This window comes from Opisthocomus hoazin, chromosome W (genome assembly GCF_030867145.1).
Source record: "Opisthocomus hoazin isolate bOpiHoa1 chromosome W, bOpiHoa1.hap1, whole genome shotgun sequence".
NCBI classification, from domain to species: Eukaryota; Metazoa; Chordata; class Aves; order Opisthocomiformes; family Opisthocomidae; genus Opisthocomus; species Opisthocomus hoazin.
The window spans coordinates 35,349,003-35,364,532 of NC_134453.1; the positions used below are offsets into that span (position 1 = coordinate 35,349,003).

The 15,530-nt window shown below is 45.8% G+C and overlaps 1 protein-coding gene across 4 annotated transcripts in view; it reads right to left on the reverse strand.

Annotated features, from left to right (window-relative positions):
• Window positions 1-6,754: 6,754 nt before the first annotated feature.
• Window positions 6,755-15,530, reverse strand: part of LOC142365564 (nuclear cap-binding protein subunit 1-like) — an 89,810-nt gene continuing 81,034 nt past the window's right edge. For all 4 annotated transcript variants that reach the window (XM_075446443.1, XM_075446442.1, XM_075446445.1 and 1 more), the window contains 3 exons: window positions 11,084-11,227; window positions 10,589-10,702; window positions 6,755-8,225 (listed from right to left, as the gene is read on the reverse strand). In XM_075446443.1, the coding sequence (XP_075302558.1) occupies window positions 8,112-8,225; window positions 10,589-10,702; window positions 11,084-11,227 (372 nt within the window). In that variant the 3' untranslated portion in view covers window positions 6,755-8,111. The remainder of the gene's footprint in view (window positions 8,226-10,588; window positions 10,703-11,083; window positions 11,228-15,530) is intronic.

The window sequence follows — 15,530 nt, forward strand, 5'->3', positions numbered from 1 at the left end:
TACTACATTTGCAGGTTGTACATGTCCCCAATTTAAGTTTCTTGCAAAGTCACACCAACTTCAGCTCTGAAATGCTCTTTGAAAGTGTAGGAGCCAGACACTGCCTTCACATTTATAGAGATTAAAAAGCAAGAAAATTCAACTGACATGGAGCAGTTGTTACTGAATCACAGGAGATGGGCACTTGGTTTATCCACAATCCACATCAAAAAAGGTTTTAGCATCACTGCTGACCCATATGTCCAATCCAGTGTAAGCTCAGCTACCCAAGGAGTTACAAGCTAAAACAAAATAACAGGATAAACACCCTCAGTAATGTGTGTGCAAGGTATCCAAAGCTTATGTACTTTGCAATACTGAAGTGGAAACTCTGCCCCATTCGGGACAGATTTCCTCTGATTGGTCTCTGTGGAGTCCTGGCTGGACGAGAGGGGACATAGTTTGGTGCTGTTGAGCAACCCAAGTTCCAATCCGGAGGTGAGCCTTGAGAGCGGCGAACACGGAACCCTGTTGGGAAGGTAGAGCGACGAGCTCGGGACACTGGAGCAGGGGGACCGTCACGTCGCCGTTTCCTGCCGCACTGTCACTTCCCGTACTGTCACTTCCTGCCACGCTGTCGTTTCCTGCCACAGCACTGCTTCCGCATCGAGATGCAGCTCTGCTCTAATCACAACGAGTTGCAGTAGTTTTGCCTATATATGGTTAGGGGTCTAACCAATCAGATGCTGTAATTGCTTTGCTATATAAACCTTGTTTTGCTGACTAATAAAGGTGAACAATCTATACTCATATTGGGGTGACATCGTTACAACGGATCCGTAACTCACACCAACATTTGGTAGCAGAGGATGGACGGTTTTCCCTGCAGGAATCCCTGACACTGCGGTGAGCAGCTAGACGGGGGGCGTGGGAACAATGGCTGGGAGGGTCCTGCCTGTGCGCAGAGGCGCAGGGCAGACACGGACGGCCGACTCCCAGGAATTAATTAAGCCACACTGGGGCTGCCTGGCGCAGCTAAATTTTAACGTGGAGGCTGTGGTCGCAGGCATGGAGATAGAGGCTGCGACAACATTGCTCGTCGGTATTCTCTCTAAGAGAGGAATAGACGCAACAGCAAAGCAACTCATGAAGTTGATTAAACTGGGACAACGATGGGGTCACTTTGCGGATACCCCGCTACTGTTTTCCATCTCGGAATGGCAAGAGTTAGGAGAGACAATGTGGGAAAGGACAATAACGGGGGAGGAAAAGGAAGAAAAGGAGATAAAAGGCGTCCGCGAGCTCTGGCGAACAGTATTACACACCTTAAAAGCCATGAAAGCTGAACGAGAGGTGGCGTGTGCTGCAGCTCAGATGCTAGCTCCGGAGCCCGGGAAAGATCACGCGCCTAAGCCTGGGACATTAGCACGGGTTTTCGGGCTACCTGCCGTTAGAGGGATGACTGGGATCACCTGTAATACAATTGCCGAGATTCGGGAGAGTGCGGAGAGTGATTCTGGTCCGGGCAAAGAGGGGGGTGGTCCACCGGAAGTTACTGCTAAAGAAATCAAGTGGAAATGTGAGCCGGATGCGGTAGTACAACCGCCCCCGGGGAGAGGGGAGGAGTCGGGCGCGGAAGTGCGACTGTCTTCCGGAAGAGGGGAGGAGCGGCTGGTACCACCCCCAGAGGGGGAGGGAGAAGGGGCACGGCTTACAACATCGGCCCCTCCTGGGGCGCGTCCTGCAACATCGGCCCCTCCTCTGCGGCTAGTACCACCCCCAGAGGGCGCGGGAGAAGGGGCACGGCTTACAACATCGGCCCCTCCTGGGGTGCAGCTTGCAACATCGGCCCCTCCTCTCTATCCTCCGTTGCCGCCCTCCAGCGAGGCGTCTCCACTCCCGACTCCCTCTGATGGCGGCCAGAGCGAATTGCAAGGAAAAACAGCGTGCGATCTGTTGCAGTCAGTTTTGCAGCGTCTTCAAGACATGAGCTTGCAGTTCCAGCATATGTCAATCGTTGCCAACCCCCCCACACCGGGAAAATGAGGCTTCCTCTCCGAAATGTTTAGCTGGGCCTCCAGCATCGATCACACCTGCCCGCTGGAGCGGTGTTATAAGGGATGCCATCCTAGATGGACACTGGAACGTTGCCACCACTATGGGAGGTACACAGGCGTTAGTCTGTCCTGTGGTACAGGTTAATGGTCAAGGCAAATGGGAACCACATGACTGGAAAATTTTACAACAGGCCCATAATACCATATCTCAATATGGGGTGAAAGCTGAGGCCACTCGACAAATTGTTACCTGGATTTATTCTGCTGACTTAATGTGCCCATATAACTGTCAGAGCTTAATGCGATTGTTGCTAACTCCTACTCAGTTCTTGTTGTGGGGATCAGCGTGGATACAACGGGCGGTAGATGAGGCAATGCGACATCTGGACCCTTATTATGAAATAACAGCAGAGGAAAAGATGGCCAGTGTCATTCAGAAAAGTCCTTTTGTTGCAAATGTACCACCTGAAGAAAGCCGTGAGCAGGGGCTGGGTCCAACAGACCCTGAGCAGGAATCAGGTCTGTTTCCCCCCCCCCCCGGCTCGCTGGAGGATGGGATAGTCACCTAGAAAGGAGCGAAAGCTCCATCAAAAAATTTTTACAGTGAAGTTTGAAAGAACAGTCTTGCAGTTTAAAATCCCTGAGAAAATCATTACTTGGGAATCAGCGCATACAGCTTTAAATGCTCTAAAACTTACAGAGACTGTCTTAGAAGCAGCTGCTACTCCTCCACTGTTATCCCAAAAGCAAGGACAGAGCAGCAGTCTGTTGAAATTTAACCCTGCATATGACGAAATTCCTACCGAACATGAGAAATGCAGGAAGTAAATCTGCCAAAACCTGACGATCCTTTGAATCCAGAGAAATGGGAAGTGGGGTGCAAAAATCTGGCATCCCGAAAGTGTACGACAGGGTCTCTCTACAGCAATTGGCATACCCGACCTGAGATCAAAATGAGGTGAATTCCAACATAAAACTGCACAGTCCCTCAGACGCTGTACAGCCACCGTGCCAGCAGTCACCGCATCGAACGGGTCAGCAAACCTTACACCTGGTGGGGCACATGGCCCCCCCCCAGGCAACCGGCGGCACGGTTTACCCCCACCCCACCTCCCCCTGCCCCATTCCCTCGATCCCAGCGCGCCAGCCCAGAAGTGGCGCGGTGAGAACCATCTTTCTGACATTCAAGGACTTGGTTACAAAAAATGTATACAATTCAATTACTGCAGTAGAATTCCTTGTGAACAAACAGCTGGACTTTATTATCTTTCCAGGGTTCAGATGCTCTATCTAGATGATGTTATTCACTCTGCTGAAAGGTGAAAATATTGACTTTACAGCTGAAGACTTGCCCCCTCTATTTACTTTGTCAAAAAGGACTCAGATTTATTATTTTCCTGAAGATCAATGACAAAAGCAAAAACTGTTTTACAAAAGATTTCAGATAGAATTGCAATTGCCTTTACCTTCAGAATTAATGTCGAATTGCCAACAAATTTGTATATAATTTATGAGGGTTTTGTTTTCCAGCCTTATCCTCATTTCGATCAGTGGTGTGTTAACACGCAGGAGTTGAAGACTCTGGAATAGATCTTTTTGTCTCATAGTCCCATGAAAACATTGACCACAAAGGTAGACATGATAGTGTCCTTAATAGCACGAGGTTGGAATCACTGTCAGCAAGTTGATACTGTTTGCCTGCTGCTGGCTAAAGATGACTTTGTGGTATTAAACAGTGAATCCTTATTGCTGCAAGCCGCTCTAGCTGATTATTTCAATGACATACGTTATACCCTTCCACAACATAAGCTGTTACATTCCCTCTCTCAAATTTCATTGCAGCCAAAACACCGATGTGTTCCTGTTCCTATTAAAGGAGCACGAACAGTGTTTCTGGACGGATCAAGGAAAAAATGCATAAAGCTGTAGTTGTGTGGAAACAAACACATTCATCAGATTAGCAATCATCTATTTTAGTCGTTGAAGGATCCACACAAATTGTTAAGCTATCAGTGGCCTTGCACGTCTTTGAATTGTTTTCGACTGAACCACTCAATGCTGTCGCAGATTCTGCATATGTTGTGAGTATTGTTTAACACATTGTAGATGCAATGATAAGAGAAGTCAATAACAAACAATTTTTTTTCCTTGCTATTGAAATTAGAAAATCGTGTACGTTTATATTTTATAATGCATATATAGTCACATACTACTCTACCAAAACCAATAACTGAAGAAAAAGCTGTAGCAGATAAATTGACAATGGCAGCAGTACTGCCACACAGTTTCAAGCAAGCCCGATTATCTCATGACTTCTTTCATCAAAATGCCTCTTCCTTGCATAAACAATTTGCTTTGCCCCAGGGGCAAGCCACAAAAAAATGTTCATGCATGCCCTGATTGTCAATGTATTACACCCGTATCATCGTGTGCAGGAGGGAACCCTCGTGGTTTACGAGCTGATGAGTTGTGGCAAAGTGATGTTACACATATATATATCAATGTTTGGTCGACTGCGTTGTGTACATGTTAATGTGGATACTTTCTCAGGATTTCTGGTAGCCACGGCACATACGGGAGAAAAGGAACGTTTCACGGACAATTTCTGTTTTCCTACAGGACTGGAGTATACAACATGTTACAGGTATACCACATTCTTCTACTGCACAAGCCATTGTCGAAAGTGTCCACGGGACCCTCAAAGCTATGCTAAATAAACAAAAAAGGGGGAATCCTATGGGCAGTGTTACCCCACAGGAACAGTTAGACAAAGCATTATATGTACTTACTTTTTTAAAATCGTTCTGATGATCAATTATTTACAACAGCAGCTGACCGTCAATTCGGGATGGTCCCTCCATTTGTGGTTCGACCAAAGGTATGGTATAAAGAATTTGGAGAATCGCAATGGACAGGTCCTGTAGAACTAATAACGTGGGGAAGAGGGTATGCGTGTGTTCTTCTTTCAACAGGCCCTCGATGGTTACCAGCAAAATATGTGAAGCTATATCATGAGCTGAAAGAACGTAACGCAGAATCCGATGCCAGAGGTGACCACGCTCATTCTCAGGGAGCAACCTCTGACGTGGAAGCAGAAGAGACCCACTCTGGATGATCCTATTACACAGGGAACACTGAAAAAAATTACAGCGAACACAAGTACTCTGATGACTGCAGTGGGTGCACCACCCACACCAATTAATACATTCCTTGCATATTTGGCAATTATCTCCCACAACAGCTTTTGTATAACGAAGCAATCTTGGAGGACACGGTATACGTGATTTCAGAACTGCGTCTGCACAAGAGCAAAGGTCAACTAGCAGACACCATGAGGAAAAGTATGAACCTTCACCTGAGGGCTCCCGACAACTGCCCAGAGGTGCCAATATGCATGTACAAAAGACATTAATATAAAAAAAAAAGAAAAAAAAAAAAGGGGGGGGGGGAGAAATGGAGAATGATAAGTACTTCGCTGAAATGTAATGATTATGTATGTTAACATGGCATAAATATCTAGTAAGAGTGTCTTTTCGGTACACACATTTGAGTAGAACTATTCCCTGTGCGTTCAGTACTGCAGTAAAGAATGCCTGCTTTCTAGAACTCCAACATTAAGTTTTAGGAAGTTAATTATTTTGCTGCTTTCTAGTAATAGATTTTGGGTACCCAGGTAGGACGCTGCTCTTGAACTTCAATGGTCCGAGGGATTGCAGGACCTCCAGCCGGCACCGAGGGATTCTCGGGGAGAACCTCTGATCACTGGACCAAAAAGTTCTGAGCGTGAACCATTAATAAGGCAAAGGCATTCTTCCAGTATTGTTTCTTGTTGCCTATTTGTTAGTCATAGTAAAAGCTTCACAGCATTGAGCTATATCCCTGACGAGAAGGGAAAGTGTCCTTTCTAATCCAGAATTGAAAAGAGAGTACTCTTCCTGAAACTGAAGCTTGGGAATTTGTCTGTTAAACGTTGAATATTATCGTAAGTCCTGTCTTTGCAATATTTGGATTTATGCTGAAAACTTGGTGTGCCTGCGTGTGTGTGTGTGGTCGCGACCATGAACGTGTGATTTTATGTTACCGTGTTTGTATTTCTGTGTTCTCATGGATTTATTTGGTTTCTGTGATCTAATGGATTTGTCTGGACTAAGTAACTGTTTTGTGTCTTCTGGTTTGGTAAGTTCTGCAGGTATTGACTATTTCTGGTTTTGACTTTAGATTGTTGTATCTGGATTCTGATTTCTCGGGGCTGCAGAAGCATTTGATGCAACAGGGTATAGATGGGCTAAAGTTTGCAGCTTTATGCTTTTATGTACATTAATTTTAGCCTATATAGTTAATGAGTCATAGTTCTAAATACATTGATCTTAACCTAGGTAATTAATATGGATAGCCAATACTAAATATTATGGATGTTTGTATATGTGATAAGTATACCTATAACCCAAGTGCAAATTTACTGAGCTCATATTATTGATACACTGCTATTTCGATGCCTGACGCGGTGAGATGCATCCCCTCCAATTGACAATAATGATATGTTGTGGTCAAGCGGTACTTTAGTCCCACCATCCACACAGGAAGAAAATTGGATACAAGTAAATCCAACAAGAGAATTGAATACAAGTAAATCAATCTACACCCATATGCTAGGTAACAGATTTACCATCAGTATGTATCATTCTCAAGTTAATTTAATCTTTCTTTTTATCCAGCAGGTTATGGTATGCACTTCACATCTCTATGTCTTCAGTTAGCATTTGTGTTCTTATATCTGTTAGTATTGTAGTTTGTGTGGGCCTCTGAAAAAGTGGTAGCAAGCTGAAGACCAAAATTATGTCAGCTCTCATCATCATCAACAACCTCATCAACTATATCTGGCTTGCTCAAAAAACAAAAAGGGGGAGTTGTGGAGTCCTGGCTGGATGAGAGGGGACATAGTTTGGTGCTGTTGAGCAACCCAGGTTCCGATCCGGAGGTGAGCCTTGAGAGCGGCGAACACGGAACCCTGTTGGGAAGGTAGAGCGACGAGCTCGGGACACTGGAGCAGGGGGACCGTCACGTCGCCGTTTCCTGCCGCACTGTCACTTCCCGTACTGTCACTTCCTGCCACGCTGTCGTTTCCTGCCACAGCACTGCTTCCGCATCGAGATGCAGCTCTGCTCTAATCACAACGAGTTGCAGTAGTTTTGCCTATATATGGTTAGGGGTCTAACCAATCAGATGCTGTAATTGCTTTGCTATATAAACCTTGTTTTGCTGACTAATAAAGGTGAACAATCTATACTCATATTGGGGTGACATCGTTACAACGGATCCGTAACCCACGCCAACAGGTCTCAATTATTTACCAGCTGGGAGCAGTTTTGGGGCTATTAATGTTTTTTCAGACACACTAGGAAAAGAATCAGAGTCTTAAAAAGTTTTTCATGAAATTTCTCTACTGGCTGTTTGCAGCTACTGTAATAATACACCAGACAGTACATTTGAAAAACATATTTCAATTGTTTGTCAACCATGTTCTTTCAAATTGTGATAATCTAGTCAGTTTGACAGACAAACCCACATGCTCTAGACTATTTTGAAAGCTCAGTGTCTCACATGCCCAGAGTTAAGTCATTTTTCTTGTGCAATACTACCAAGATCTTATCAAACTGCTCACTGAAGAGGTGCATTTCTGCCACATCCACAAATCTTGTTTCAGATTTCTGCAATTTATTTACTTTAACAAACAGTCACAGGTAATAAATTCTGTAATTTTTGACCTATTTGTTGTTGTCATATAAATGACAGAGGGAAGAAGCAAAAATACTATCATAAAGTAAAGATTCAAACCAAATTAAAGGACAAATTAAAAGAGTACCTACATTATTCCACACCAATCTTCTATCAGTCTTAGCTAATAAGATTTATGATGCTAAACCAGTTACTGTTAGTTAGAGTACTGTATTGCTTTATATAGGAACACATGAAAGCTGTTCTGAATTAGAGAGCTTCCTCTTTCCCCATGGTGAGCTTCTCTTATTAAAGAAAAATGGTTTTAAGTCTTACAGATAAAACAACACGTGAAAAACCTCAGGCCTGCAGAGCACAAAATTGCTGAAATACAGCCAGTATGTGATGGTCCAGTTCAGCTGTAAATAGGAGGTTCTCCAGGGTCACCATGTACTGCTGAATTATCTGGTGATGCTGCAGATAAAAAGATAAACCTTTGTTGTTTTCATTCATGTTCATACACAAGAACAGGCAGAAGAGTCAAAGCATATTGTATCACAGATCAAATGTTTTCACCAGAATAACAAGCACATCTAATTTCCACAATACATTAATCACTGTTGACTGCAAGAATAGAGTGTACATTGAAATCCTGTTTTGAGAAGTACTGGGTTCCCTGTAGTTACTCAGTTCTAATCCTGATTCTGAATAGTGTGTAGAGGCAACTGCACCGATACGCCAGGACTCAGGACGTTTGCTTTAGCATTGTCATTTTTATGATCAGGGTAGAGACTAACCCATAGGGGGAATTATGTCATTAATCCCATGCAGCTTCTCATCCTCAAACACAATTTATGTTCATGTAAACACAAATAATTTTCTATTACTCTGGCTGTTGCTTTCAGGCAGTTACTTAACTGGCTTTTTACATCTGTTGCCAGATTTAGTATAGAGCTAAGAGTTCCAAATTATATTTCTAAAAAGCTATTCATTATAATCAGATGCATAAATTTCAAACATTTTCATCCACTTGTGAGGCACTTCTTTTGGTATACTTGTTCTCTCAAGACCCTACCCTTACTATAACATGTGGTAAGAAAACTCCAAGTGCAGAGCAGTGACGAGTGGCATTCCTCAGGGGTCGGTACTGGGACCGGTGCTGTTTAACATCTTTGCCAGTGACATGGACAGTGGGATTGAGGGAACCCTCAGCAAGTTTGCCAACAACACCAAGCTGTGTGGTGCTGTCAACACGCTGGAGGGAAGGGATACCATCCAGAGGGACATGGACAGGCTTGAGAGGTGGGCCTGTGCAAACCCCATGAAGTTCAACAAGGCCAAGTGTGAGGTCCTGCATCTGGGTCGGGGCAATCCCAAGCACAAATACAGGCCAGGCAGAGAATGGATTGAGAGCAGCCCTGAGGAGAAGGACTTGGGGATTGTCCTGGGTTCGGCCAGGACAGGGTTAATTTTCACCAGAATCCAGGAAGGGAATCCAGGAAGGGACACAGCCGGGTGGGCTGACCCCACCTGGCCAAACAGAGCAGGGTATTCCATACCATGTGCCGTCATGCTGGGTTCCGGTGGGGGGGGGCAGCGCGGCAGGAACTCACTCGCGGCTCGGGAGGGCACAGCGGCGGTTCAGTCCGAGAGAGCGGTTCTGTTCTGCTGGTTTGTTTTGTGTATTCCCCTTTTCTGTATCATTGTTGTTGCTGTTCCCTTAGTTTGCTGTTCTGTTAAACTGCCCTTATCCCGACCCACCAGTTTCTGCCTGTTTCTTTCCATTCTCCTCCGCACCGCGGCGGGGGGAGGGGCGGCCGCGTGGCGCTTTTGTTGCTGGCTGCAGCCGAACCTGAACAGGATACTGGTTGACAAGAAGCTCAACATGAGCCAGCAGTGTGCGCTTGCAGCCCAGAAGTCCAACTGTATCCTGGGCTGCATAAAAAGAAACATGGCCAGCAGGGCAATGGAGGGGATTGTGCCCCTCTGCTCCGCTCTGGTGAGACCCCACCTGGAGTCCTGCATCCAGCTCTGGAGCCCTCAGCACAGGAAAGACACAGACCTGTTGGAGTGGGTCCAGAGGAGGGCTACAAAAAAGATCAGAGGGATGGAACACCTCTCCTATGATGAAAGGCTGAGAGAGTTGGGGCTATTCAGCCTGGAGAAGAGAAGGCTGCGGGGAGACCTTATTGTGGCCTTCCAGTACCTGAAGGGGGCCTACAAGAAAGCTGGAGAGGGAATTTTCACAAGGGCATGCAGGGATAGGACAAGGGGTAATGGCTTTAAACTGAAAGAGGGTGGATTCAGATGAGATATAAGGAAGAAATTCTTTCCTGTGAGGGTGGTGAGGCACTGGAACAGGTTGCCCAGAGAAGTTGTGGATGCCCCATCATTGGAAGTGTTCAAGGCCAGGTTGGATGGGCCTTTGAGCAACCTGGTCTAGTGGAAGGAGTCCCTGACCATGGCAGGGGGGTTTGAAACTAGATGATCTTTAAGGTCCCTTCCAACCCAAACCATTCTATGATTCTATGATTCTAAAATCTCAGCTACTTTTACAACCACATCTCAGTATTGTTTTGCACTATATTCACAGTGCAAGAAACAAATCAAGGAGCTCACCCTCCAGTCATTTAGCAAGTCTGTAGCAAAGATGGGGTCAAAACCAGAGACAGACACAGCCCAAACTCACATTAGTCCCTGAAAAAGACTGGTGATGCCAGCCATGTCTGTTCTAATGGAGCTGGTAAAAATAAGTGACCAAGCTCAGCTCTCAAATCATGTAAACTTTTCTTTCCAGCAACCACCCAAAGCCTTCCAAACCAAGAAGTGAAACTTACCTGTAGGAAGATTTGCTGCAACCTCTCTATACAGCTTTTGTACCAAGGTGTAAATATGTCAATCCCGCCAGTTTCACATCGCACTAAGTGTTCAGTTAACAACATAATGAAACGCTGTAGAAGAACACAAATAGAATGTTGGTTCAGTAAATCTTTTCAGATGAAAATAAGTTACTAGCCTCAGATGAGAGAATCCATGGGACATTTGTCAGACAGAAGCTTTGAACGGCAATGTCAGAATGAATATTTCACTTAGGAGACACTAAGTAGAGTAACTTCTTATATTCAAAATTCCTTTTGTTTGTTTAGGAAATTGCATGCTATCAAAAGAACTTGTTTTCTCAGGCTATTGACACTGAAACAATTCTTGTTTAAGGGAGTTAGGCAGTTCTTTGATTCTTATCCAGAATAAGCCCATCTATCCCTTCCCATGTACTCACCCCAAGAAAATGATTAAGATACAAATGATACTGCAAAGACATCACCCATCATTACCTGGAATATAACAAGGAAAAGATTCTTCTGTTCACTCTGGGCTGATTCTACTCTCTCCTGCAAGCCTTCTATTTGCTCTTCTAGAGGTCCATCTTCCCTATCACTGCTTCGGTCATTGTCACCATCATCTTCATCACTTTCTCGCTGTAAATAAAAATGAAACACGACTAACTGGAGATGTGACTACCTGTGGATTCTGCTAGTATCCATTGGAATGATAAACAGGCCTCTTGATTGACCAAAGACAAAGTCTGCAGCACAACCTAAGCTGCTCTGTAGCCTTTCAAGTACTATTTGTTGAGGGCTGGTTACTTTATAAATACAATTCAAGAAGGAAATTTGGAAGGAAGGAGAATTAGAAGCTTAAGTTGAATCAACTTGAGACAATGCCAGGATGGAAAAGGCCTGGAAAGAAACAAACAAAACCAAACAGAAGAACCATGGCAGGATGTACTGGGTCTGGCTCAGGTGGATTTAATTTTCTTCACAGCAGCCCATATGGTGCTGTGTTTTGGATTTGTGACTAAAACAGTGTTCAAAACTGTATTGGGTTTATGTGGCAAGGTTTTGACAGCAGGAGGGCTGCAGGGGTGATCTCTGTGAGAAGAGACGGGAGCCACCCTGTGCTGGACACAGCTGGTGCCAGCCAGCTCCAAAACAGGCCCACCATTGGACAATGCTGAGCACATCAGAGAAGCTGGTGGCACCTCTGTGAAACATATTTAAGAAAGGGCAAAATGCTACACAGCAGAGAGAACTGAGGGAAAAAAAAATATGAGAAACAATCCTGCAGACACCAAGTTCAGAGAAGAAGGAGGGGGAGGAGGTGCTCCAGTCACTGAAGCAGAGATTCCCCTGCAGCCCATGGAGAGATCATGGTGGATCAGGTATATATTCCCTGAAGGACTGCCTATGGAGAGGACCCATGCTGGAGTAGAGGAAAAGTGGGAGGAGGAAGGAGCAGCAGAGAGGAACTGTTATGAACTAACCGCAACCCCCCATTCCCCATCCCTCCTGCAACGCTGAGGGGCAGGAGGTAGAGAAGTCGGGAATGACAGAGTGAAGTTGAGTCTTGGATAAATGTTGGGGAGAAGGTGTTGTTTTAATTTTGTCTTTGTTTTTCACTACCCAAATCTATTTTAATTGGCAATAAATTTAATTTTCCCCAAGTCGAGTCTGTTTTGCCCATAACGGTAGTTGGTAAGTTATCTCTCTGTGATAGAAGGGATAATAAGAAACATGAAACTTTAATGAAGTAGCTTTAATGATATTTTCCAGTTGTTAGTACTTTTTATTATTGCAGTTTGCATTCTTGCATGCATAATAATCCAATGCTGTAACTGCTGAGAACTGTAGTATGTAAGCTACAAGCCCTCAAAAGAAAAAGAGGGATTGCTACCTGGGAATATAGCGAATGTTACAGATGTAGATAGAAGTTATCACTTTAGGTCATCAGAACCATTGCACACAGATTAATTAAAACCAAAGCAAGTCTTGGTTCTTTGTGAATAATTGGGAAGGTTGTAAGAGACTCCTGAATAATCCCACTTAGACAGCTCGGCCTTGGGAGAGCAGATGCGCTGAGCTACAGAGATAAAGAGGCACCAAGAGGACAACAAGACCGGAACAAATCAACCTTGAAGGACGTGATATACGTGATCTTAGAACTGAGTTTGCACAGAAACAAAGGTCAACCAGCAGACACTGTGATTAAGAGTAGGAGTCTTCATCTGAGGACCCCCGATGACCACCCACAGGCGCCAACAGACATGCGTGAAAGACATTAACATATGCTAATTAGTTCTCGAAAAATCCATGAATAGGCTAAGCATTTCTCCGAAATGTAATGAATATATGTACTGTGATTTTATTTGACCTGGAATGAAAAGGGTGTTTGGCACACATGTTTGGAGGAGAGATCCCCCATGAGCCTGGCGCTGTAATAAAGGATACCTGCTTAACAGTGTACATTGTACTGTTAGGTTATTACCAGGTCTTCGAATCACCTGTAATTATCCTGACCCATGAGATTTTCCATCTCTTTTATCCTTCTGTCCTGTTGAGGACGGGGAGTGAAAGAGTGGCTAGGTGGGCATCTGACTGCCAGCCAAGGTCAACCCACCACGACAACACACTGATATAATACACACTGTATGTTAGGGACTGCTTTGATTGTGTACAGCTCAACGATTGTGATGACAAGGTCAAATGCTTATAGGTAAAGATGAGGGGGAAAGCCAACAAGGCAGACATCCTGCTGGGAGTCTGTTATAGACCACCCAACCAGGATGAAGAGGCAGATGAAGTTGTCTACAAGAGGCTGGCAGAAGTCTCACAATCACTAGCCCTTGTTCTCATGGGGGATTTCAACTTACCAGACATCTGCTGGAAATACAACACAGCAGAGAGGAAACAGTCTAGGAGGTTCCTGGAGTGGGTGGAAGATAACATAACTTCCTGACGCAGCTGGTAAGTGAGTCGACCAGGGGAGGTGCCTCGCTAGACCTGCTGTTTACTAACAGAGAAGGACTGGTGGGAGATGTGGTGGTTGGAGGCCGTCTTGGGCTTAGCAACCACGAAATGATAGAGTTCTCGGTTTGTGGTGAAGTTAAGAGGGGGGCCAGAAAAACCACCACCATGGACTTTCTGAGGGCAGACTTTGTCCTGTTCAGGATGCTGGTTGAGAGGATCCCTTGGGAGAGAGTCCTGAAGGGCAAAGGAGTCCAGGAGGGCTGGACATTCCTCAAGGAGGAAGTCTTAAAGGCACAGGAGCAGGCTGTCCCCATGTGCCGCAAGACGAACTGGCAGGGAAGACGACCAGCTTGGCTAAACAGGGAGTTCATGCTGGGACTCAGGAATACAAGGAGGGTCTACCACCTATGGAAGAAAGGGCAGGTGACTCAAGAGGAGTACATGGGTCTCGTTAGGTCGTGCAGAGAGGAAATAAGAAAGGCAAAAGCCCAGCTAGAACTCAGGCTGCCCACTGTTGTAAGGGACAACAAAAAATGTTTTTACAAATACATCAACAACAAAAAGAGGGCCAAGGAGAGTCTCCATCCCTTATTGGATGCGAGGGGGAATATTGCCAACAAGGATGAGGAAAAGGCTGAGGTACTTAATGCCTTCTTCGCCTCAGCCTTTAATAGTCAGACTAGTTATTCCCAGGGTAGTCAGCCCCCAGTGCTGGAAGATAGGGAAAGAGTGTGGAACAAACCTCCCATAATCCAGGAGGAAGCAGTTAACGACATGCTAGGCCACCTGGACACTCACAAGTCTATGGGGCTGCATGGGATCCATCCAAGAGTGCTGAGGGAGCTGGCGGAGGAGCTGGCCAAGCCACTCTCCATCATCTATCAGCAGTCCTGCCTAACAGGGGACGTCCAAGAGGACTGGAGGATCCCCAATGTCACACCCATCTACAAGAAGGGCCAGAAGGAGGATCCAGGGAACTACAGGCCTGTCAGCCTGACCTCAGTGCTGGGAAAGATTATGGAGCGATTCATCCTGAGTGCGCTCACGGGGCATGTGAAGGACAGCCAGGGGATCAGGCCCAGCCAGCATGGGTTCATGAAAGGCAGGTCCTGCTTGACTAACCTGATCTCCTTCTAGGACCAGGTGACCGACCTAGTGGATGAAGATAAGGCTATGGATGTCATCTACCTGGACTTTAGTAAGGCCTTTGACACTGTTCCCCACAGTATCCTCCTGGAGAAACTAGATGCCAATGGTTTGGATGGGTGTACTCTTTGCTGACCGGCCTGTAGTTCCCTGGGTCCTCCTTCTTGCCCTTTTTGAAGATTGGAGGGACACTGGCTTTCCTCTAGTCCTCGGGCACCTCTCCTGTCCTCCAGGACCTTTCCAAGATGATGGAGAGTGGCTCAGCAATGACATCCACCAGCTCCCTCAGCACTCGTGGGTGCATTCCATCAGGGCCCATGGATTTGTGGACATCCAGCTTGCTTAAGTGATCCCTCACACAGTCCTCCTCCACCAAGGGAAGGTCATCCTCTCTGCAGGCTTCTTCTCTTACCTCCAGGGCATGGGATGCCTGAGGGCCGGCCTTGGCACTGAAGATTGAAGCAAAGGCGGCATTCAGTAACTCTGCCTTCTCTGCATCCTCCGGCACCAGGACACCCACCTCGTTCAGCAGTGGCCCCACATTATCCCCGGTCTTACATTTGCTGCTGATGTACTTGAAGGAGCCCTTCTTGTTGTCTTTGACATCCCTTGCCAGATTCCGTTCCAGGTGGGCCTTGGCCTTCCTCGTCGCATCCCTGCATGCTCTGACAACATTCCTGTACTCCTCCCAAGTGGCCTGCCCCTCTTTCCACATTCCATGGACCTTTCTCTTCCACCTGAGCTCCACTAGAAGCTCCTTGTTCATCCATGCGGGTCTCCTGCCTCCTTTGCTCGATTTCTTTCTCAGGGGGATGCACTGATCCTGAGT